Below are 23,854 nucleotides of genomic sequence, written 5' to 3'. Positions count from 1 at the left end.
CTGCTGGCCACGTCCCTCTGTCCTGTTTGACAGGCAGCTGTCTTTGTAGCTTCCTTAATTTTCAGATTTCCCCTCAAAATGTTGCCAGCTGACATCTCTAGTCCATAGTTAAGTCTGAAGAATCTTTCTGCATTAATGCTGTGGTCGATCAACCTGGTCTTAAAATTCCTTTTGTTCTTTTTTCTGAACCTCAAGTGTTATGCTAGAGATGTCCTTTCTCAATTTCATTGTGTCAGGGAGCCAGGAACTGGAGTAATATGAAGACAACTAAGAATTATTTCAAATTTGGACCATCTGTGCTTGTGCTGGGCCAGGATAGGTTGGTACCAAGATTCCTGCCCCATGATCAGGATTGCTGTGCTGTGTGAAACAGCCCAAATCCTCTGAGCTCTCTCACTGTGCAGTTGCTCTGTCTCTCCAGCTGGCTGCTTTTATGTGAAGATAGTGCTATTGACAACACTTTCAACAGCTGGCAGGTGGAAAAGATTATTTCCTCTTCTGCAACTTTCTGTCTCTTCTAAATCCAGATCAATAGGTAAAGTCTTTGAAATGCCCCATGCTGGAGTGGGATGATCCCTTCAGCCATACCACGGTCACTTTAATTGTGCGCCTTTCATGCTAATGAATAATTAACTGCTCTGTGCATATGCACAGGCACACTGGTCATGGGCATCTCTGCAGGGTCGTGGTGACCTGCAGATGACCACAGGGAGCTGCTGACATCAGCATACAGTCTCTTGGACTTGCTGCCTGTTTATCTTCTTGGCCTCCAGCTGATCAAAGCTGATGTCTCCGTGACCTGCATTGGCAACAAGGGAAGGGTGAGTGCTCCCCAGCCTTCTCAAAGCCTGAGTGTGCAAAGAAATTGAGGTGAGCTAGGTGTGAATGTGCAGCAAGTCAGCTCCCACACTGCTATTCTCACCAGGTAAGTGCAAGGTGGCTCACAGGAGAGTGGCAGGCTATTTTTATTCATAAAGGTAACAGCTTTCCTACAGGAAGTCACCTTGAGGCAAACCCTTGTTAGCTGATTTGCATTCTTGTCATTGGCATTGTACCTGAAAGCATAAGCCTCAGCCTCCCAAAATGTGGCTGTGTGTCAGAGCTCCAGCCCTGAGGCAAGTGTTCAATCAGATCCATTGTCCTGCCTGTTCCACGTTGAGCCATGCTTTGCTGGCCCCTGTGTGTTAGAAAAAAGACTTTCACCCTCCTTTTGTTGTGGAGCTGGAACATCTTTGGGCATACCTGTAATTTTCACAGGAGTAAGTTCTATGGATCAGAGATGGAACCTTGTCCTGTGTTTTCCCACAAGAGACCCCTCTGTGGCTGATGAACCTGCTGGATCCAGTCCAAAGGAGGCCACGAAGATGATCAGGGGACTGAAGAACCTTTGTGATGAAGACAGGCTGAGAGGGTTGGAGTTGTTCAGCCTGGAGAAGGCTCTGGAGAGCCCTTATACCAGGACCTAAAGGATGTCAACAGGAAAGCTGGAGAGGGACTTTTTGGCAGGGCCTGTTGTGATAGGACAAGGGTTAGAGGTTGTAAACTAAAAGAGGTTTGTTCTAGATTGGATATAGGGAAGGGAAGAAGTCTTTTAGAATGGGGGTGATGAAACACTGGAACAGGTTGCCTAGAGAGGTGATGGGTGCCCAACCCCTGGAAGCATTCAGGGATAGGTTGGATGAGGCTCTGAGCAATACAATCTAGTTCAAGGTGCCCCTGGTCATTGCAAGGACTTTGGACTGGGTGACCTCCAAAGGTCCCTTCCAACCCTACGATTCTATGAGGCTTTGGAGCCTCTAAAGCCTCTCTACTTTTTACTATAAAACTGCTCTCAGTTGCTGGAGGATTTTTTCCTTATGGATTTTCAGTGGAAATCTGGGAAAGCTGGCAACAGTTTGCTTGCTATTGTTTCCCTCTCATTTCTTGCCCCCCTGCATATTGCTGCCATTTCCTGTCAAAGCATCAGGCTGAGTCAGATGTAGAAAATGAGATGGAAAACGCAGGGTGATGGATGGGTGGCAGCCAAAATGACTCTTTCTATCCACCCGTCCCCTAAAGCTGTGCTAGCGGCTCAGAGGCTGTGCCTCATGACTTCATCCCTCCCTGCTGAGGGGAGATGGGAACATCATTATCAGCTGCCGATGAGTCCCGATTTGGAGCCAGCAGTGAAAATGTCCTCGGATGTTGGGCTCCTCCTCTGCCCCAAGGGTGACTTGAACCTGCTGGGAAGATGGAGGAAGAGCTGGAGGGGGGTGATGAGAAGAAAGAGGTGCAAATTCAGCCCTGTCTCTATGATGATGTCATGGCAACAAGTCAGGTGATCAGGGCAGACTTTGAAGGTCTCCAGCTCTTCTCCGTTGCTGCAGGCTCACGTCTGACTCGCTGAAAAATCTTTTGGTTAATATTTAATGCCAGCATTCAAGTCTAAGGGTGGCAAATGCCTCACCTAACCCCCCTGCCTTTGCTTTGCAATGGGATGCTAAATCAGGATGAGGAGGCACGATTGCAAGTTTCATTATCTGGGAATGGGACTAACAGTCAGTAGGGTGGCTTCAGCCCATAGGATCCCTATGCTCATCTGACTCCAGGACATGAGAAGGACGTTTCTGTCCCCTCCAGCCCAGTTTGGAGCTGGTTTGGGGCACTGGAATGAGGAGGTCTCCTTCTCTTCAGGGCTGGTTCTGGATTAATGAAACCTGTGGCCCTGCTCCGGGAGCCGAGCCCAGCTCCTTTGATGCGATCAGTTAGTACAGGGAGTTGGTGTTTTGGCTGGTTGGTTGCTGTTTTTCTGAGCTATGACCTAATGATCCCATGTTCCAGCTACAGCCCCTCCTAGGGGCCTTCCGTCTGAAACGTGTGTGCGGACTGAATTCAGCAAACTTCCCGGAGCAGGACGCTGTGTTCCTCCACGCAGGGAAGCCATCTGCTCCCCTCCACCAGCTCCTTCTGCGGGGCTTCGAGCTCGCCAGCCGGGCTGGAAGGCTCTCCTCCTCCTCGCTTGCCCCGGCTCTCCCCGGCCATGTTGCCAGCAGAAGGCTGGGGAACGCGGGGCTGGCTGAATCTGGGGCGGCGATGGTGTCAGCCGGAGGCGGTTTCCAGGCAACTGTCGCGCCGTGGGACACGCGAGCCGGGAACACCGGGGACAGCGCGTTCCCAGCGCGCCGCCTGGGAGCGGACCGGCACAGCACCGTGCGGAGAGGGCAGCGCAGCAGAGCAGGGGGTCTCCACAATAGCCCCCTGATCGTCCTACCCTCCCTAGCTGGGACTGAGCATTTCCAAGCTGGCTGCTGGTGCATCTCGCGACAAGGAAGAATTACATGATGTACGGGATTTCACATGCCTTCTGCATCCTTTGCAAGAGCAAAGAGAAAATAAACATTGTGCCAGACTGTAGCACAGCCCCCAGACTTATTGCAGGTGGTCCTGCGCTTGTCTGTCCCTTATCAAAGTTATAAACCATTTTTCTACGTGCATCCCAGCTCTGTATCCCTGGGTGTCTCTGCAAAAGTGAATTTCTCGTAAAAAGAAATGCTCTTCCCTTCCACAAGCTGCCAGTCCTCCCCAACGCTTGGTGGGTGCCACTGCCCCTCTGTGCCAACGCCCAAAGCAGTATCCTCACTCCTGCTCGTCTGCCTGCCCTACCTGCTTTAGAGGCCCTGGGAACATCCTTGCCCCTGAAACTCACCAGTGTAAGGTAGCCCTTCCTTACACTGCCAGCCCAGCATTTCCCCTTGCAGCAATGTTGATACTCACATCCCCTCCATTTTATCCAGTTTGAGTGAGTTTTGAAAGGGGGCTTGAGTACAACTGATTTTCAAAGGATGAGGGAGGGTGATAAAATTGATATGGCCAAGCAATGGGAAAAAAATTCTGGATGCTGAGAGTGCAGCTGTGATGAACATGGGGAATGGGACTACATAGTGCTTGGCAGGGTGTGTGCTGCAGAGGGGCAGTACCATTTTAATGCCCTGTATTCAAAGAAGTGTTCTGCAGCCCTGTGCAGGTGACAGCACAGAAAGACAGGACAGTGGGGAGTCATCTGCAGCCATTGCTGTCCCTGAGCCATCATTGCAGCTATTGATTTGGAACTTGCCCCGTTCACTCTAACCTTGGCAGTGCCAGCTCGACCCTTATCAGCACTGATAAACCCTGCCACTACCTCCTGTCCCATCCTGGTGGTGTCACACTGTGAGGTGCCGTGGTGACAGACCTTTCCTGCCACTCTGCCCGTGCACCAGTTGATCTTTTGCTGGGATGCTCTGAATCCAGGAAACATCTCTCCTATTTTTGCACAGAGGCTGCAGCCACACCAACATTTTTAACCTTGTGTTTGTGTCCATCCTTGCTGAGTGTTTTGTGTGAGGAAGGATGCGGTGGCGGCTGCAAATGTTTCTCCAGAGGAAACTTAAAATCAGCTTTCTCTTTCTTCTGTTCATGGCCCTTCTTGTGCACCTGGTGGTGGATTTTGCTCTCCCCACAACCCACAGGTCCTGTGGCTGCAATACTAAAGCATCAAAAGCTGTGGGTGTCCTGTCAGGCAGCCCCATGCCGGCTGGCCTCAAAAAGCTGAGCCTGCGGATCCTTCAGGATTTCAGTGGAAGCAACGGCTCCTTGGAGAAAAGTTCCCAGCCAGAGAGAGCGGGGCTGCATGCAAGGGCTGGAGAGCCAGGGGTCCAACAGCAGCGTGGAGAGGCGAATGCAGGGTGGTCCAAGGGATCAAAGCTGGCAGCACTCTTCGAGCATCCTCTTTACAACGTCCCAGTCCCAGAGGTGACAGAGAAGGACAAGCTGTTTGTCGTCAACCCCATGGAGAAGTTCAGCCTGCACAGCAGCGGGAGTGATGAATGGTGAGGAGCAAACTCAGCCCTAGCTTGCATTTGGGGGATATGTGGGTTTCAGGGAACAAGCAGCAAGGACCAAACTACCAAAGTAGTTCCCTTCTGTAGATCAACTTCCTACCCTAGAGGGGCCCCCCTTACTGAGCATGCTCTTCTCATATCTCAAATCCTCTCCTAGCCCTGAATTTTTGGGCTGCTACCCATAAGCTTGTAGCACACAGCAAAGCTGAAGGAGACTCTTGAATTATTCATTGCATTACGGATAGCTATTAGGTGATCTCTCAGCTCCTTCCCTTCCCCAATGCAGACTAGCCCTTAGTATCTCGCTCTGTATACGAGGAAGGCCCCACTCCAGATTTGTAACAAGTTTTATCCCCTCTCTTGGGATGTTGGAGATGCAAAACTTGCAATTTAGATTATCTCTAACCGTGAGACCATTCCTGTCCTGCATTTTGCAGGATATTACCTGACCTTGTTAGGCTCGGCCGTATGGTGAGCTCACTGCTGACAGCTGTCTATTTTTATCTTTGGACTACTAACCTCTAATTAGAAGGGAAGATATTAAAAGCTTTAGCATAGTAACACATAGCAGCACCTTACAGAAAGCACACCTTCCAAAAGTGGTGCCTACTAGAACTGGGAGAGAATAAAAGCTGGCTTAAGAGCTGGTTTCCAGAAATGGGCATTTGCCTTATCTCCGAGGACCGCCTTGGGTCTGGTTTGATGAAATCAGTGCACAGTCTGTGTTTCCCTAGAGAGAGACATGGATTTGGGTTATAGATACCTTGGGCTAACTGTCCCATTGAGTGCCAGTGTGTGCTAGCACAGAGGTGGGACAGACACCCCCGGGGCTCCCTTGAATGCCAGCAAACTGCAAATTTCCAGGATGCACAGAGGCAGGGATAGTACTAACCCAAACTTATTCCCCTGGGGAAACCCACCCAAGGGGAATGGGCTGTTGAGGATGGGAGTTCAGGTCAGTGCTGGGGATGGCTGGGAAGCCCATGCTTCTCCACCCCTGTTCAGTGTACACACATGTGTCCCCAGGAAGCACATGAAGGAATGTAGCAGACTGTACTCCTGGGAGCCAATTCCTTAGGGAAAAACAATGAGATTATCTGTTCCACTAGGGAAATAAATGCATGGATGAGGGAAACAAGATCAACCCAGGGATTTTCCATGGGGGATGGAGGGAAGACACTGTATCAAATCCAGCCATGCTGGTGGTTCTTGCTGGCCACCAACTTTGGGTGGGATCTACCAGATGCCAAGTGCCCCATGAAGGCCGTATGGGGCAGGGGGTTCTGCCACCATGAAACCTGGAACCAATCCAGGGCTTGCTCTGGCCTTTCTCCCCACCTCACCCTCCATGCAGTGGCTCCTAGGAAGGGCCCGGGGACACGGGAGCCATCCTGTCCCAACTAAAAGCTGTCATTGTTGTTGGGCTGGTGGTGGCTGTCGGGCTGCAGGGTCAGCAGCAGTAAAGCCGAGGCGCTCCTCCCGACAGGGAAGACAGCCTACGACACCTACCCCACGTGGCTCAAATTCCACATCGGCATCAACCGCTATGAGCTGTACCCCCGCCGGGACCCCCTGCTGCCCGCGCTGCTCCGGGATCTGGCCACGCAGAGGATCGTCAGCTCGGGTACCGCCTCTGCACCTGCCCCACCCCTGCCCGCCCCTGCCCCCTGCCTGCTGCCCGCTCCCTCACCCCCGTGTGCCTCCTTCCAGTCCAGAAGTCCGGCGGGACCCAGCTCAAGCTCATCATGACGTTCCCAAACTATGGGCAGGCCCTCTTCAAGCCCATGAAGTGAGTAGAGCCTGGGACAAGCCTATACCTCGCCCACACGGTCCTGTTAGGTAGCGAGAAGTGGTCAGAAGGGACCATGGAGGTAGAAATGGAGAAATGCTTCATGTGCTGCCTCGCATCAGCACCTCCGTCCCAAAACTGAGGCGAGCAGAATGGTCCCGTTTCCTTTGCCTTCCTTGTCAGAGCATGCTGCAAACTGGATGCAGCTTGTGATGGGGTAGTGACCTCCAGTGGTGGAAAGAAGAAGGTGGTCCATGAGGAACATCCAGGAGCCTCCAGTCCTTGAGGGCTTCCCCACCCCTTGAGTTGGGAGCCTGGACAGGGGGCTTGGAGCCACCCACCCATCAGGAAGTGACTGGAGGAGACTGGGTTTGGCTGTGTCTCCAGTGTCACAAAGGAACACAAGGTGGTTTGGAACTAATCCCATGCTTGGAGTGACCCCACCCATGATGATTGCCCCCACTGTCCCCTCTCTTTCCAGACAGACCCGGGACCAGGAGACCCCCATTGATTTCTTCTACTTCTCAGACTTTGAGCGGCACAATGCAGAGATTGCAGCCTTCCACCTGGACAGGTGAGCATAAGCTTTGCATTCAAGCCTCCAGAGAAACTCCTCCTTCATCCCACCTCTCGATCCTCGGGTGTGAGGGACACCTGTGTCTCCTGTCAGTTTTAGTAACTTGCTGTTATTGAACCAGCTGAGGTCAGTAAGAAATAGTTCCAAGTTCTGTGTTTCAGGATTCTGGATTTCCGGCGAATCCCCCCAGTTTCTGGCCGTTTGGTCAACATAACAAAGGAAATTCGGGATATCACCACAGACAAGAAACTGGCCAAGACTTTCTTCATCTCCCCAGGTGAGCTTTCATGCTCTCTGTCCTCTCCTGTGGCCACCTGGTTGGAGCTCACCTGGTGCTGGCTGCTGCTGCCCTGGCTCCCCCTGCACTCAAACAAACTATCCCGCTGGGGACTGTTCCAGATCCCACGGGTGCCCTGCCACAGGTCTTTGCTCCTCACAGCCTCCCTTGCCATTGCTTTGCTCGTGGCACATGGCCAGAGTGCACAGAGCATCCTTCCCTGGCTGTTTGCTGCACCGCTCTGCCCGGGGGTGCCTTCCTCCTCTTTGTCAAACTTGTTTTGTCCCCTGGCCAGCGGGAAACGTCTGCTTCTACGGGGAGTGCTCCTACTACTGCTCCACGGAGCACGCCCTCTGCGGCAAACCGGACTGGCTGGAGGGCTCCATGGCTGCCCTGCTCCCCGACAAGACCCTGGCCAAGCGCCGCTCCTGGCGCAGCCCCTGGCGCCGCTCCTACCACAAGAGCAAGAAGGCTGAGTGAGACGGGGCATGGGGGGTGTGGGGACGTGGGCCAGCAGAGCCATGGGTGGGAGGGGGCTTCTCCACAGCCACTCTCATGGCCCCATTGCCCTCCCTGGCCTCTGCCACCAGGTGGGAGCTGAACCCCAACTACTGCGCTCAGGTGCGAGAGACGCCGCCCTATGACAGGGGCCATCGCCTCCTTGACCTCATCGACATGGCAATCCTCGATTTCCTCATGGGTGAGCCCCTCTGTGCCTCTGCTGAGGGCTCTGGAGGTCCCTCAGGACCTAGAGGCCCAAATGGCTCTGTGTCTCGTGGTACTGTGCCCTGCAAGATTTTTTGGCCAAACTGTTGTTCAGGCTGCAGTGAGCTGCAGTGTCACTCACAATGAGAGCACAGGGCTGTGCCACTAGGGCATTTCCCAGGCAGAAATTGAAGGTCAAGAGATTCCAGGGAGATTCCAGCTGAATACCCTGGACATGAGAAGCACCTTCCAGCATGCTCTCACTTGCAGCCCCTGGAGAGCTGCATGTGGAGGTGATGCTGCCCAAGGCTCTTGCCGCCTCTCCTGTCCCTGGGCCATTTCTTCCTCCCTGTGCTGTCCCCTCACCAGCATCTGACTGGGAGAGTTTCCCATCTCCTCATTCCTGACCACCCAGCCATGCCTTTGCCATTACTTCTGCTCCATTTGCCACTGTTGTCCCTCTGTGGGGCTGCTGGGATGAGAAGGGGAGGCTGTGGAGTCTATGCTCAGCTCCCCTGCATGGCCATGGCCACAGATGGACAAGTTAGAGGTGCCTCCAACCCTTTTCCCCGGGCTCTGGGTTTCACTCTCACACCAGAGGAGTGCTGCGTGTCTTTGCTCCCATCTTCCAGCACACAACCTGATGCCAAATTTGTTGGCCTGCCACAGGCAACATGGACCGGCACCACTATGAGACCTTTGAGAAATTTGGGAATGACACTTTTCTGCTCCACCTGGACAACGGTCGCGGGTAAAGCTGGGGAGTAGGGGGGAGCAATCACAGCAAAGGGGTGGGGGAGACCTCCAGTCTTGCCAAAATGCCACCCTGACACATCCTTATGGGCTTCTCCCCCCGCCCAGCTTTGGCACACACTCCCGCGATGAACCGTCCATCCTGGCCCCCCTCCAGCAATGCTGCAGGTAAGGGGCTGCCCCCAGCCCGGACCTGCTGCTGGGGAGAGGCTCCTCCTGTTGAGAGCTCTCCCTCCTCATCTCCGGCAGCATCAAGAAGTCAACTTACCTGCGGCTGCAGCTGCTGGCCACCGAGCCCTACCGGCTGAGTGACGTGCTGCGGGAGGCGCTGGCTGCGGACCCGCTGGCCCCTGTCCTGGCTGAGCCCCACCTGCAGGCGCTGGACCGGCGCCTGGGGAAGGTGCTGCTGGCCGTGCGACACTGCCTGGCCAGGGCAGCCCACCAGGAAAAGGTGCTGGTGGATGATGTGGGGTCGTGGGTGTGACGGGGGCTGGGTACCGTGCTGGATCGGGCTGTTGTGGTGTGCTGCCCAGGGTGATGTGGGGATCGATGTGCAGCTCTGATTCTGTGCAGCCTCAGCTTTTGGTGGCGCTGGAGCTGGTGGCGTGATGAACCAGGAAAGCAGGTTGTAAGGGTAGGTGGGACAGGGAGGGAATTTAAATAAAAAGGTTGGCCTAGTGGAGAAGACACGAGCTGTGATCTTCCTCATCGAGGCTGCTTTCCCAGCCCTGGCCTGTCCTTGCATGCCTGGACGTGTCACTTCAGCCCTACAAAGCCTTTTAGGAAAGGGTAGGGATTTTTCCTGCATTTCCCCAGCAAGAACTGCCAAACTGGAACAGCTGGCCCCACCCCTTCTGCCCCACCCCCAGCACAGTGATGCCCTGGTAACCCCCAAAAAGGGAGCTGACACTCCCCGCTGCTGCTGTGGGGAAAATGAGGCAGAAGCTCCCAGCTACACACCACTTATCTTTGCCCCAGTCTTCCCACACCCACTCAAAAACTCCCATGGCTCTGACATCACCACCTCCTCCACAAGACCAGGGATGTGGCAAGGACAAACCCCACTCCCCTGAGAACGTCTTCCCAAATCCCCCAGGAACCTTTCATACCCAAAAAAGTGGCTCCTGAGGAGGGGATGGGTTGACCTGGGGCTGTGCACCCTACTTAGTGCCTGGTGGCTCAGCACCCAGCTTATCCCCTGAGCCTCCCGGGGGGTTGGTTAATCCACGCCGGGTTACATCAGCTGCAGCAGGTGCCATTGTGACAGCCACTGCCAGCGTACCCAGGTTGGGACACGGGATTGCCATCTGCATGGCCAGAGATAAAGGTGCCACTGGGGAGGAGAGGTGTCCTCTGTCCCAGCCAGACACTTGCAAAGAGATGGGAAGCCACTGGAGGGGGTGAAAAAGGGCAGCTGGCACAGTGGGAGATGGAGCTGGAAAAGCTAGGCAGAGATTTTGGCAGGAACAAAAAATGGGCTCAAAAGGCAGGGGAAAAAAAAGAAAAGGGAGACAAAGAGGATCTGTCTGCGTTACACAACGGGGCTGGGGACTCTGAATCGGGGTTTGTTGCGGTGTGCCCCCCCAGTGCTAACAGCACGTCCTCCTGCCACTGCCCTGGCTGGTGCCCCAAAGCCCAGCACACGGAGGAAAAGGTTTCAGGGCTGTTTTGCAATAGGTTACTTCCCTTCTGCCAGCTTCGTAGTTTTTTAACTCTTTCTATAAATACCTTTATGCTCCAAATCCAAGCCCAGGGGGACCATTCCTGCCCACAGAAATAGTCTGAACATCCGCGTCCACACACAGGTGGCCAGTTGCCCCGACTCTCAGAGCTCCCCCAGGCAAATCTTTTTCCGAGGCGCCGTCAGATTTGAAACGCGAGGTGTCTGGGGGGGTGGCTGTTTTTTCCAGCCGGCTGAGTTTGCACAAGGTCCGTTCAAGGTCCCATGGGAGCAGCCCGGTTTGGCTCGCCCGCCGCCGACGAGGCTGCCCACCCGCCCGTGGGGCAGAGCGGCGGCAGCGGGGTGTCTGCGGCCCGGGGAGCAGCAGAGCACGCCCGCCCAGTCGGGGCGGCCGGGGCACACGGGTGTCGAGCGGGGCTGCCCACGCCCCGGGGATAGGTTCGGCCGTGTCGCCGGGACGGGTGGTGCGTGGGGTGCGGGGATTTCTCACTCCACCGGGACCAGCAAAGCAGCCACCCCAGAAAAGCCCAAACGGGGCTGGGGTGCAGCCCTGCACCCGGGAGCTCCCATTTTGGGCTGGCATCACCCACGCCCTTGGCTGGCAGCGTGGGCTGGCTGCTGCCCATGCTGGGCACGGCGGAGGAGCCCCAGGGCTGAGGTGTCTGGGGACCAGGTCCCCGTGGGCAGCAGAGTGCGGATGGGCCCTCATCATCGCCCCCCATAAAAATGATGAAAATAAATGAAATTAAAAGAATATGCCTGTGGCGGTGATAATAATAAATAGCAATAGCAATGATGATAAAGAAGAGGTCCCCAGAGGCCGGGGGAGCGGTGGCTGCTCCCCTCTCGGCGGCGGGCGGGGCGGGGCGGCGGCGGGGGTGTCCGGGGGGAGGGCGGGAGGCGGGTGCCGCCTTCCCCCGCAAAACAAAAGGGAGCGGCGGCGGCGGCGGCGAGAGCGGCCGGGAAGGACGGAGCGGATCGTTCCCCGCTGCGCGGCACTGGCCGGTGCGTTTGTGAGGGGGACGCCGGGGCAGAGGCGGGGGCTTGCGGGCGGGCCGGCTCCGTAGCGGGCCTCGGGAGATAATGTGAGGGGCCGGGGGCGCCGAGGGGCCGGGGGCAGCCGCTCCACGCGCGGGAAAGGAGGCGAGGGGGTTTTTCGGCCTGTACGGGGGCGGCTCCATCCCGGGACACCCCACGGCCGCCCGCTCGGGACGGCGTTCGGCGTGGGCCGGGTCCCCTGCCTCAGGGGCGGGGTCCCCGCCAGTGGGATCCCGCTGGGTGCGTCCCTCCAGGGACCCTGGCACTGACACTTGCCTCTCCCGCCCGCCCTCTCCCCACCCCCAGGTGAGGCGAGCTCCCCTCCTGCCGCCGCCATGTCCCGCCGCAGCCAGCGCCTTGTCACCAGCCGCTATTACCCCGGGGACGAAGATGCCACGACCAGCGGCAGCAGCACATCTCTGCTGGGTGGGACACAGCTCCCCTTCAAGGAGACCACCGGCAGGTTAGTGGGGGGCACGAGTGGGGGCTTCCCCCTGCCCAAATCTGACACGGGCGGGGCATTCCATCCCACACCAGGGACCGGGCACCTTCCTGCGTGGGCTGTGGGGATGGCTCGCAAAAGGAGCGTGACGGTGAGCCCGGCGCGCTCCGGCATGGCCGCCTCGGCACTGTGGCACTGGCCGTGCCCCTGCTCCGGCCAGAGCCCCGCGCTCCCGGCGCAGGCTCCTCTGTGTTCCCGGGCCCGGCACGGGAGCCCGCCGTGGGTGGCCGGGTGCCAGCCCCAGCCGCAGCTGGATGGCGACAGGGAGGAGGAGGGAGGAGGGAGGTGCGCTGCGAGTGCCGGCCGGAAAACCGCAGCGGTGCGAGCGGAAGCGATGCCCGGGACGGGCGGGAGGCCTCTGTAAAGCAGAGGTTGCAGCCTCCGAAAGCTGCCGCCATCCGGTGTGGAGGGAAGCGATGCTGGTTGAGGGATTGGGGTGAATTCCCCATTTCCCCCCATGAGTGCACTGTGACCCCCCCCCTCCCCCCCCCATTGTAAGCACACATGTGATGAGCCTGTTCTCTCCTCCCGCAGGACGATCAGGAGGAAATCGAGTAGCACCAAACGCCTCTCTCCCGCCCCCAGCACCCAAACCTCCTACTATAGCGAGTCCATGATGAGCGAGTCCTACCTGGGGGGCAGCCGGGGCCTTGCTGCCCTGGGCAGCTCCATGCTGGATGATGACCTGGACAGCAGCACGTACTGGGGTGAGCCCTCCCGCTCTCCTAGGGCAGCTCGGGACCTCCCTGGACACTGGAGAGTGTTGGGGCAACTGCCCAGGCTGGCTGGCTGGGTTGCCCCTTGTGGAAGTGATGGTGGGCGATTTCTCAGTGGAACTCTGTGTTTTGGGGCAGGTGGAGAGCTCTCCACCAGGAGGAGAAGAGGCACAGGGGACACCGAGTCCAGTAAGATCAATGGGGTGCTGGAGAGCAAGACGTACGACACCTACACGTCTTCATCTGGGTACTCCTCGGAGGACGACTACGCTGGTAGGGATGCACTAGTCTGTCTGTAATGGCAGGAATGCAGGGGAGGCATCCCCAGGGGGACCAGCCCAGGGCCTGGCTACAGCCAGTGTGCTGCCAGTCCCCTCTAGATGCCACCCCCAGTGCAAAGCCTTTGCTGTGGGCAATGCACTGAGATGCTGTCTGCATTGGTGACTTGCTGCTTCCTTTCCAGGTCACTATTACTCAGGCCAGAGTAGCTCCGGGTCAGGTCTGAGAACTGCAGCCTCCCGGGTGGGCTCCTTCCTCTGGCAGGTGTTCACCTCCCCAGGTGAGTGGAGGGCTGGCAGGGGCACTTCTAGCAGCAGTGCTCCTGCCAGTCAGCATCTCTACTCTCCAGCTGCTGTGTGTGCCATCCCCTGTTCCGGTGGAGGGGTTTTATCCCCTTGTGGTGCCACCCGTGGGCATGGAGGGGACATCTGTCAGGACTCCTCCTGAGGCTTGTTTTCTCTCCTGGCAGTTCGGTTGATGGGGTGGCTCTTCTCGGGGCTGGAAGGGGCCTGGCGCCGCTTCACGGGCACAGCTTCCCACCTGGACAGCGTCCCCTTCTCCAGGTGAGTGTGCTGGGGGGGACACTAGCATGGGGGAAGTGTGGGGAAAACCTGCAGGACTCTGGAAAGGGGAGACACCTTGGGGGTGGTGGGTGTCTTTGCTTTCCCCCTGGCCCCCATCCAAAGGTGATGGAAGGTGGCTGCAGTCCTAAGGCACCTCTCTTTTCTCCATGCTCCAGGCGCTACCCACGTCTGAAGAGGTCCCTGCTGCTGCTGCTGCTCCTCCTGCTCCTTGCTGCTGCCGCCTACGGTGAGCCACCTCCCCTGATGTGCTGCCCTGAGATCTGGGGCAGTGCAGAGCCTCCCACTGCCATGGCCGGGGGATGGGCTGGCCTGGAGCTCAGTGCTCATGGCTTCTGGTAACCTGCTCCATCTGCATCCCCGTGCCAGTGTCTCCTGGTAGTCCCTGGAGATGCTGATGGCTGAGCCTCTGCATGTCCACCCTGTCCACTACTGTGGCCCGTTGCCAGCCTGTGGTTTTGACCATCTCATCCTTCTGTGCTCAGGAGCTTGGTACTTCTACCCGTATGGGCTGTCGACACTCAGCCTGCCTTCCTTCCCGTGGTGGGGAGCTGGAAAGCTTTCCTCCTCCTCTGACCTTCCTGGGGCAGGGGACCTGACCACGCTGGACCAGGTAAGCAAAGGCACGGTGGTGGCCCAGGTGGGATGAGTGCCTTGCAGGGAGAGCTGGGACGGTGTGATCCATGGCTCAACAATTGCTTCCAGGGTGTGAGGAATGGTGGAAAATGGGGCAGATGATGGCTCCACAGTGGCTCCCCCAGCTTGTGGCCATCTCACTCTTGGGGTGTCCCTGGGATGGAGCAGGGGGGACCATCTGCCTGCTCCTGGGAAGCAACAGATTAATAAGATGCCACTGACCTTGGGGAATGGGTGGTCAGGGTCCCCTTTCCCGGGGGTCCTGTGGAGCAGGCACTTCCCTGAGGGGCTGCATCACACCCTGTTTCTGTCACTGCAGGGGGGACACCGACTCCTGGCTCGCTTCCAGGCCCTGGAGAAGCGCTTTGAGGCACTGGAGGCCGAGCTGTCGCAGTGGGAGCTGCGTCGTGGGGCGGCAGCAGTGACAGCAGGGGGAGAGCCCCCCCCGGGGGACATCCTTGCGCTGCTGGAGGGGCTGGTGAGCCGCCGGGACGCGGGGCTGAAGGAACACCTCCGCTCCGACATGGCCAACCAGCTCCAGGTGAGTGACACGGGCACTGCAGGGAGATGGGCGCGGGCAGGACCTGGCTCTGATGTTTCACCCTGTTCCCCATCCTTCAGGGTGAGCTGGATGTGCTCCGGGCCCAGGTGCAGAGGGATTTGGACGGGCGCCTGGGCAAGATGGCACAAGCTTCCCGGGTAAGCGGAGGAGGGTGTGGTGGTACCTGGACAGGACACCCTCAGCAGTGGTGTCACAGGTCTCACCCCTTCCCTTTTCCTGGCAGGAGATGGAGGCGCGCTTGCTGGAGCTGAACTCGGAGTGGCAGAGGTAACACTGTCTGTGGGGCAGGCAGGTAGCTGGGTGAATTCCCCTCAGCCAGGCTCAGGAGGGATTTGCAGGCCTGGCTGGGGACAAAGAAGAGATCAAGAGGCGTAGTCTGGGGGGGAAAGGAAAGGAGGATACATAGGTGGCTGTCTGTGGGAGCCAGCACTGTGCCCTTCTGGCCAAAATGGCCAGTGGTATCCTAGGGTGCATTAGGAAGGGCATTGTCAGTAGGTTGAGGGAGGTGATCTTGTCCCTCTACCCAGCCCTAGTGAGGCCACCTCTGCTGTGCTGTGTCCAGTTCTGGGCTCATGAGTAGTACAAGGGAGCCATGGAGCTCCTGGAGTGGGTCCAGCAGAGAGCCACGGGCATGATGAAGGGACTGGGGAATCTCTCTTAGGAGGAAAGGCTGAAGGAGCTGGGCCTGTTCAGCCTTGAGAAGAGACAACTGAGAAGGGACCTCATCAATGTCAGTGACTGAAGGGAGAGTGACAAGAGGTTGGAGCCAGGCTCTTCTCAGTGTGCCAAGCAATAGGACAAGAGTCAATGGGCAGAAACTGATGCACAGGAAGTTCCACCTGAATATGAGGAAGAACTTCTTTACTGTGCAGTGACCACACACTGGAGCAGATTACACAGAGAGGTTGTGGAGTCTCCCTCACTGGACATAGTCCAGATGCAGTCTGGATGTAGTCCTGTGCCATGCGCTCTGGGATGACACTGCTAGAGCAGGGAGGTTGGACCAAATGACCTGTGTGCTCTGTTCCAGCCTGACCCATCCTGCCATTCTGTGGCTGGCAGCAGGGCCCCAAGAGCAATGGCAGCAATGACCTTGTCACTGCCACTCTGCATCACTGTGAATGTGGTCCTTCAGCTGAGGGGTGGGTGAGCTGAGGATGCTTTCCCATGGGATGCAATAAAAGAGGTCACTGCCACTGGGATTAAAACTGGGTCTGGAGATGGGGCTGAGCATAGGTGATGTGGGATGAACCTCTTCCCCCAGTTTGCAGAGGGGAGCTGGGGTTATTGGCACAAGGTTTTATTACCTTTCTCTTGGCACAGCTCGGTGCAGGAGAGCCTGCGAGGGACCTTCCAGCAGGAGGTGGGCAAGCTGGAGCAGGAGGTGGCAGTGCTGAGGAGGGAGCTGGCAAGCCTCAAGTCAGACCAGGAGGTGATGGGGAAGCACGTGAAGGGGATACTGGAGCAGCTGAAGACCGTGGGGGCAGATGTGAGTCCCCCGTCCCCAGCCTGTTTGGCAGAAAGGCAGGCAGGGCTCCCTGGTCCCGGCTGAGCTCTCTCTGCACCGTTCCAGGTGGAAGCACAGTTCCCAGTGTGGATCAGTAGGTTCCTGTCACAGTCCCAGCAGGATGGTGCTGCTGCCTTCATCCTCCAGCGGGAAGACTTGCAAGCAGAGCTCCGGGCTCTGGAGCAAAAGATCCTTGCAAAAGTCCTGGAGGACCGGAGACTGTCAGCACGGGATGCTCAGGCTGGCATTGGAGTGGCCCTGCGGCAAGGAGGGGCTGCAGGAGTGACAGAGGAGGTGAGTACTGGCCTGACCCCCAGGGACATGAGGTGACCACGGGGTTGGGGTCTGTGCCCCCTTTGTGTGTGCAGGGGGCTGGCACGTGTGCCTGGCAGATGGCAGACGCACTGGGACAGCCCCCACAGCTGGGATATTGATCCTGGGCTCACAGGATGCAAGAGCACCCTTGAAACTCCTTCTCTGCCACTCCCTTCTCAGTTTGCTTGCTTTGTGCTCTGGAAGGGGTCACAGGTGCTGATACCTGCAGCCCTGCAAGGCTCTTACTTGTTGCTGTTCTGTTGAGGATGGGTGAATAAAGGGACACGACTCCTGTGTCTTCTCAGAAGGCAAAAGCCAAGTTTATTAGAAACCACAAATTCTTTTTATAGAGAGTTATGATAAAGGTGGACCTGACTGGTCCTTAGTTAATATCCCTCACACCCTTGGGTAATTAGAAACAGCACCCTTCTTGTAAACATCTTGCAATTAACAAGTTCAGAACACCAGCTGCAGGATTGTTTTAATTCTTTCTCTGAACTTTCTCAAAACTTCCCAGAGGAATGTCTGGGAAAGTTTATCTGACTTTCTCCTCTGACCAATTCTCAGCATTTACACTTTCTGTCTTAAAATCCAAGCTTCTGCTCATGCATCCTTCACCCACAACGTGGGAGAGGTGCCATCAAGGCTTCCATGGGTGGAGCATCTTGCTTATCCCCATTCTTCAGCAGTGCTGTGGAGTTGTTTGCTGCAAAGCATTTCAGCAGAATGACACCAAGGGGAAAAAATGAGCCTGCTTGCTTTGGAAACAGTTGCTGGAAATTCCCTGTGGAGGTAGTGGAGGGGAGGGATCAAGCTGGGATTAGCAGTCCCCATAGTCTGTGTGAGCTTTATGCACTCCATAAAGTTTAGACCCAAAGTGGTGCTGCAGGCTCCTAGCTCCTTAGGCTGGCTTTGGCTCCAGATGGATGCTCCAGCCATCTCCTCCTTTTCTGGACAGGGAGAGCTCCCATCAGTGCTGTGGGACAGGGCAGGAGGGACAAGCAGATGATTCTGGGTGGTCTGTCAGGTTGAGGCTGGTGCTACATCTCCTCCCTCTGGGCCAGCCCCTCCTGGGGACAGGCGAGTGCAGTGTGCCTGGGTGCTGCCCCTTCACTGCACAGCTCCTCTCCCCTGGGGTATTTTTAGCAACCTCTAGCGAGGCTTCCCAGCCAAATGCACGTTCCCTTATTTTTGCCACGGTGATTCATCCCCTGGCTGTTCTGTCCCGTGGCTGTTTTGCGGGAAGGTTCTCACACCCTCTGTCCCTGCAGGGGCAGGCAGGTGGGGGGCAGGATGCCTGCCCCAGTTTGTCACCCTCCTGTGCTCTCTGCTCCCACTGCAGCAAGTGCATCTCATCGTGGGCCAAGCCCTGAAGCGCTACAGCGAGGATCGTGTGGGGATGGTTGACTATGCCCTCGAGTCAGCAGGTAGGTGGTCAGGACGAGCCAGCTGTCCTGGGGAGGTGACCAGAAGGGCTGTCCTGCAGCTCACCTGCTGCCATCCCCTCATTCCAGGAGCCAGTGTCATCAACACTCGCTGCTCGGAGACCTACGAGATGCGGACGGCGCTGCTGAGCTTGTTTGGCATCCCCCTGTGGTACCACTCGCAGTCCCCCCGTGCCATCCTGCAGGTGGGCGCTGACTGGGGGGCTGGGCTGCTGCTCCTGGGGCTTTTATTGGGCTCTGGCTGTTGCCCCAAGCCAGCAGCCAGGCTGGTGGGAGAAGAATGACTCTGATGGTGCTAATGTTGCTGGCGTCTCCCTTCCATGCTCGTAGCCAGACGTGAACCCTGGGAACTGCTGGGCGTTTCGTGGCTCCGAGGGCTTTGCTGTCATCCGCCTCTCCGGCGTCATCCGCCCCACGGCTGTGACGCTGGAGCACATCCCGAAAGCCCTCTCGCCACAGGGAACCATCCCCAGTGCCCCCAAGGACTTTGCTGTCTATGTGAGTGCCCTCACCCACACCTGAGGGGGGCAGGGGAGCACAGGGGGAGGGTGCTGGAAGGGATGGCTAACAAACCCCATACTTGGCTGTGGGGTGCTCTGGCGGGGCTGGTCCTACCCTGAAGAAGAGGAAGAAGCAATACTGGTGGGGAGAGGGGCAGCACTGAGTTTCAGAAAGAGTTTGGGGGGGACACAGGGACAAAGGGGCTTGAGTAGGTGTAACTTTTGGTCTTCCCCCCCTTCATCCTTCCCCACTGGTCCCTGTTCCCATTTGTGTATTTTGACCTGGAAGAGCAGGAGTGGGGGCCGAGCACGCTTGTGTCTCCCTCTCCCTCTTCTGCCCTGGATGTGTGCATCACCTCTGGTCTCCCTCTCTGATGACCCCTGGTTCTCCCTTTCTGCCTCCCTGCCCTTCCACAGGGCTTAAAGGAAGAAAGAGAGGAGGAGGGCCTTCTCCTTGGACAGTTCACCTACAACCATGATGGCGACCCCATCCAAACATTTTACTTGGAGGTAAATGCTTTGCCCCTGGACCACCTGACCCCTGAGAAGAAAATGGGGGCCTCTGGGGTCTCTGAGCCGCAGAGAGCCCTCAAGGTCTCGGGTTTTTCTTTTCCCTCCTCCCCAAGGGTGACTCCATGGGCACGTACCAGCTGGTGGAGCTGCGGGTGCTGAGCAACTGGGGCCACCCCGAGTACACGTGCATCTACCGCTTCCGCGTGCACGGGGAGCCGGCGCACTGACCCGGCCCGGCGGGATGAGCGCGCTGCCGGGCTGGCAGCAGGAGGGGACGTGGCTGCTTCACTGCTTCGCACCTAGAAACCCTGGCACGTGCCAGCAGCCGCCCCTGGAAGCTCTCCCCTGGCGGGAGGAGAAGAGCTGGTGTTGAAGGGGTGAGGCTTTCACTCTTCCAAGGACCGGGGTGGTGAGGCAAGAGCATCCCACGTGGGTCCTAGCGCAGCCTGGCTTGTTTTCAGTGCATATGGGACATTTTAACTTTTTAAGCTAACTTTGTATCGGGTTTGCGCTGCCCCTCTTCCCTGTTGTCCCGCTCCTTTCTAGCATGGCCAGGGCTTGGGAAAGGGGTGTGTCATTTTGTGATGTGCTTCATGCGGGCTTGGGTGCAGGAGATGGGAGTGTGGGACCACGGTGCCTGACTCGGTGCCGCCACAGTAGGTGGGAGCCACTGGTTATGGCCACCAAGTCCCCTCCACACAGGGTCACTTCTCTTGCCTTGGTGTTGGTTTGGGTAAAGATCTCCAGCCCTCCAATGCTGGGCTGACAGAGAGGAAATAAGACAGTATTAATGAAGTATTAACATAAAACTAATGGTTTGGGGCAGCGGGAGGAAAGGAGCGTGGCACACATTGGTGGCAGAGCCCACCTTGGTGCTGCCATCCATCCACTCAAGCCCTCCTGCTGACAGTAGCTGAGTTGGGTCTTGCTGAAGCTGTTGGCCTCCCTGGCTGGCTGCCTCCCCAGTGTTAAGCTTGGTGATGCTACTGAAAATTCCTGTTGCCTGCTTTTCCTTTGGGGTTTGTTCTGATTTTTTTTTTTTTAAGAGGGGTGGGGAGGGGAGCTATTTTCCAGTTGAGGTGTTGGGGTTGTTTTTTTTGTGGGGGGGGGGGGGGGCGGTGTTTGTAGTAACAAAGGGAAAAATACTTTTTCCATGCAATTTGTACTTAACCAGAGAATGTTACATGGTGCCACTTGGATGAGTGGCTTAGATGTCGAGAGGGCTAGAGCTTTGTTTAGTAGAATAGCATACACAGTAGGATAAGCTAGAATAAGATGAGCAGAGCTGTTTAAAATATGGGCCTCACGTTGTTGGTGGCTTGGTAGCTAGACTTGGAAGCTGGGGTCCTGTGTGCACTGCTGCTGGTGGGGTGCTGGAGGCATTCCTGCCCTCCTTGCTCTGGATGTGCTCTGAGACTGCAATGTGTGGCTGTGGCCTCTTGCCCGTGGCTGCATCTGTGTATACTTGACTGTAGGCAGCAGTGGAGCTGCTGCCCCAGGGCTCTGCAGGGCTGCTGGGGGGGAGACAGGGCCATTGCCAGCATGCAGAGCCACCTCCCCCTGCAGGGCTCCCTCAGCTCTCGGGGCCTCCATGGCAGATGGCTGTGCAGGCTGACCTCCTTTCTCCTGGAAGGGCTCCCTTTTCCTCCTACCTCTCCTTACTGGCATTGCACTGTTCTCTGGGCCCTGGCTGTGGGAGGACTGGGCTGGAGCAGGAGGGGGAGTTCTCTCTGCAGTGGGCATGTAGATCTTGCCTGTAGTGTTGGGATGGGTGGAGGCACAGCAGGGCTTTGCAGGAAGGATGCACAGGAACCCTCCCCAGGCTGAGGGGTGCTAGGCCATCTGGCCCCTCCACCTCCTGGCCTGCATCACACAGCTTGGCTTATGTTCTTGGGTGGTGTTAACAGCCTCCAGGTTTGTGTTGTGTTTCACTGAAAGAAAAGCTTAAGGGCTCATGGTCAGTGTTTCAGCCCTGCCCACTGCTGGTACCATCCTTCCCCTGACACTGTGAGAGCACCATGTATTGATTCCCCCTCTGGTGGTCTCTGCTTGAAGCACTGTAGGCATAGAGGAGGGGCTGAAGAAGTGTCTCCTTTCAGCATGCCCTGATGGGCATCAGGCAGAGCTGCTGAGCCCCGTGCCAGCCTGGGAGGGTGAGGGTGGTGGCAGCACATCCCTTCTGCAGGGCTCTCTTTGCTCCAAGCTCAGAGGGCACAGTCCTGTCTCCAGCAGGTTAAAATTACCCTGTGGAGCCTCTTGCAGAGCTGGGAGGCCCTGCTGCAGGGAGAAAGCTGACCTGCAGCCAGAGCCAGGGACTATAAATTCTCTCCTATATTGAGCTTAGTCTTAATTCTTGGCAGCCACAGCCAAAGTTATTTTAAACTTGTCTACAGCTGCCCGCTTGCCTTGGAGTCCTGTCCATGAGTGCACTGAGCACATGAAGCTGTGCTTTTATGAATGCCTAGACCTGTTCTGGGCTTGGCAGACCAGCTCCTGTATGATTCAAATAAATTTGAATCATAAAGAGAAAGCAGAGGTGAAGCTCTCCCTTTTCTCACCTTTCTCTGGCTCCTGGAGCAAAGCTATAACCATGAGCCTGGGAAAACCCCTTTTCCTATGTTCCTTCTGGATCCCTGGTCTCTGGCTTGGACTGCAAGAACAGACAAGGTCTTTGCCCAAGAAAAAAATGATTTTGTGGTAAATCAGGCATGCTAATGAGAGGCAGGAAAGGTGACCTCTTCCCCTGAAAATGGAGTTGTAGTGGGATCTCTGCTCCTTCCATGTGGGTGGTAACTGCTGTGTCTGGGTTAGGGAGCATTTGGCTTTACAATGCAAGCTTGCCCTGTCCTTTGGACGTGAAAATCTTTGCTGTTCAAAGTAAAACTCCCTGGAGCCACCAGTGAGAGGCTCCTCCTGGGGCTTCATGCTCTTTTCTAGCTGGTTTTAGAGGCCTCACCATGCCATCTGTGTGAGGATCCCCAGGAACATATGCTGAGGCTCCATGTGGGTTTTCAGCTCCCAGATTCTGCATCAGTGCTGGGCTGCAGCCTGAGCTCCTGTGCCAAGTGCCAGAAGCCACTGGCTCTCGAGACTGTAGCTTGCAGCATTTCTGCAGCACTGCCCAGAGCTGCCAAAGAAGAGGGCACACAAAACTGCTGCTTCAGCATGTGCTTCTCTGCCCAGGGGCATTTAATCCTAGAGCTGATGCTGAAGATGAGCCTGGTGAGGCAGGAGAAATGCAGAACAGCTGTGGGAGCAGAGTTCTCTTATTTACTCCATTTCCCTCCTCTATTCTCCCTCCTTCTCAGTTTGCCCTACACACGTGTTATGAATTAGCCCTGCAGAAACAGATGGTTACAGACAGGAGATTGTGTTTGATGCTGTAGCCTGTTGCAAATGCTGCACTGTTTTGTTCCTTTTATTTTTTAATCAACAGATTGTAATTTATGCCTATGCAAGAAAAAAAAAAAAAAGACCAAGACATAAATTATATCAAAACTGCCCATAGTGGTTTGGATGTTTTGTAACTGAATCTGCTGTTGGGAATGATGCACAGCTAGTAGACAGACAAAAGCTATTCCTGGAGCTCTTCTTCTACATAGTTTTATGGCAAATCCTTATTTTCCAGCCTGATGTACTAACTCTAGGGCCATCAACAAAGTCATCACCTTGTCATTGAGCAGGCTTGAGGATGCAAAAACTGCTTGAAACAATGCTGAGAACAAGACTTTCTCTTAAAAGCTCCAATTCCTTGGGACTAAAAACCTACTAGACTTAAGTCTGTCATATCATGGCTGTCCTCATTCTGCAGTCACCTCCCAAAGCCTTCCCATCCTCTGCCTTAGCATGAGCAGAGCCCAGCTGGCCCCCAGGAGCAGCAAGGGAGGCTGGGTTAGCAGGGACAAAGCCTGACACAAAGCCCAATTCAGGGGATCTGCTTCTCTTTTCCTTCACATGGGCTCTTAACTACTCATCAGCTACAAAGCAAGCAGAAAGGAAATACTTAATTTTCCTTAGTGTGAGGAAGTTGGTGCATAAAAAAGGCTGAAAAATGGGAAACTGAAGTGGCTTGAGGAGGGTCACAACCTTGCCTGCCTAACCTGGGCTTGGAGGAAGGTTTATGTTGAGGAATACCCATGCAGCTTCTCCCAGAAGGCCACGCTAGGGCCAGGCTTGCTCTCTGCTGGCCCTGGACCAGCCCTCTCCAGGAGGAGAAGGGCTGTGTGGGCCTCAGCTCTGGCTACCACAGCCCAACACTGACCTATGAAAGGGCTGTGCAGAGCAGAAAATGCCTTTGTGACCCTCTGAGATCAACTGAGGAGAAAGAAAAAGGCTCCTTGCAAACCCTGCAGAGTCCCACTGTATTTGCAGAAAGAGGTGAGGTGCATGTCCCAGGAAGCACAGGTAGGCAGGCACTGCAAGTGCTGTGCTAATGCTGCATCCTTTAGCAGTTTCTCTCGTGGGGCTGGCCCCAAGTGATTTGCTAGAGCTGCTCTTCACACCCACTCACATCTCACACAGCACAGCTCACACCACACCCGTGTTCTCATTTTACCACTCTGTCCCTGAGGTGCACTTCATTTTGCCTTGAGTAAAACCTGTCAGGGCTGTGCAAAAGC

General features: G+C 56.2%; 2 protein-coding genes across 2 annotated transcripts; both read left to right on the top strand.

Annotated features, from left to right (window-relative positions):
- Positions 1 to 3,811: 3,811 nt before the first annotated feature.
- On the top strand, positions 3,812 to 9,547 carry LOC134417381 (extracellular serine/threonine protein kinase FAM20C-like). Its single transcript, XM_063154555.1, has 10 exons — positions 3,812 to 4,847; positions 6,308 to 6,483; positions 6,570 to 6,648; positions 7,130 to 7,222; positions 7,387 to 7,502; positions 7,798 to 7,978; positions 8,093 to 8,202; positions 8,877 to 8,958; positions 9,069 to 9,128; positions 9,210 to 9,547. The coding sequence occupies exons 1-10, from the start codon at positions 4,369 to 4,371 to the stop codon at positions 9,442 to 9,444; spliced, it is 1,611 nt and encodes a 536-aa protein (XP_063010625.1). The 5' UTR covers positions 3,812 to 4,368; the 3' UTR covers positions 9,445 to 9,547.
- A 2,025-nt stretch (positions 9,548 to 11,572) lies between these two features.
- Positions 11,573 to 20,676, top strand: SUN2 (Sad1 and UNC84 domain containing 2). Its single transcript, XM_063154546.1, has 18 exons — positions 11,573 to 11,646; positions 11,986 to 12,142; positions 12,716 to 12,888; positions 13,036 to 13,170; positions 13,361 to 13,456; positions 13,646 to 13,739; positions 13,916 to 13,986; positions 14,243 to 14,370; positions 14,713 to 14,934; positions 15,015 to 15,092; positions 15,179 to 15,222; positions 16,279 to 16,444; positions 16,529 to 16,756; positions 18,120 to 18,204; positions 18,292 to 18,407; positions 18,553 to 18,720; positions 19,140 to 19,232; positions 19,349 to 20,676. The coding sequence occupies exons 2-18, from the start codon at positions 12,015 to 12,017 to the stop codon at positions 19,460 to 19,462; spliced, it is 2,139 nt and encodes a 712-aa protein (XP_063010616.1). The 5' UTR covers positions 11,573 to 11,646; positions 11,986 to 12,014; the 3' UTR covers positions 19,463 to 20,676.
- Positions 20,677 to 23,854: the final 3,178 nt, after the last annotated feature.

The sequence above is a fragment of the Melospiza melodia genome, chromosome 4, assembly GCF_035770615.1.
Source record: "Melospiza melodia melodia isolate bMelMel2 chromosome 4, bMelMel2.pri, whole genome shotgun sequence".
NCBI lineage: Eukaryota > Metazoa > Chordata > Aves > Passeriformes > Passerellidae > Melospiza > Melospiza melodia.
Note: the sequence above shows the minus strand (reverse complement) of the source record. Positions and strands in the feature narration are given on the sequence as shown.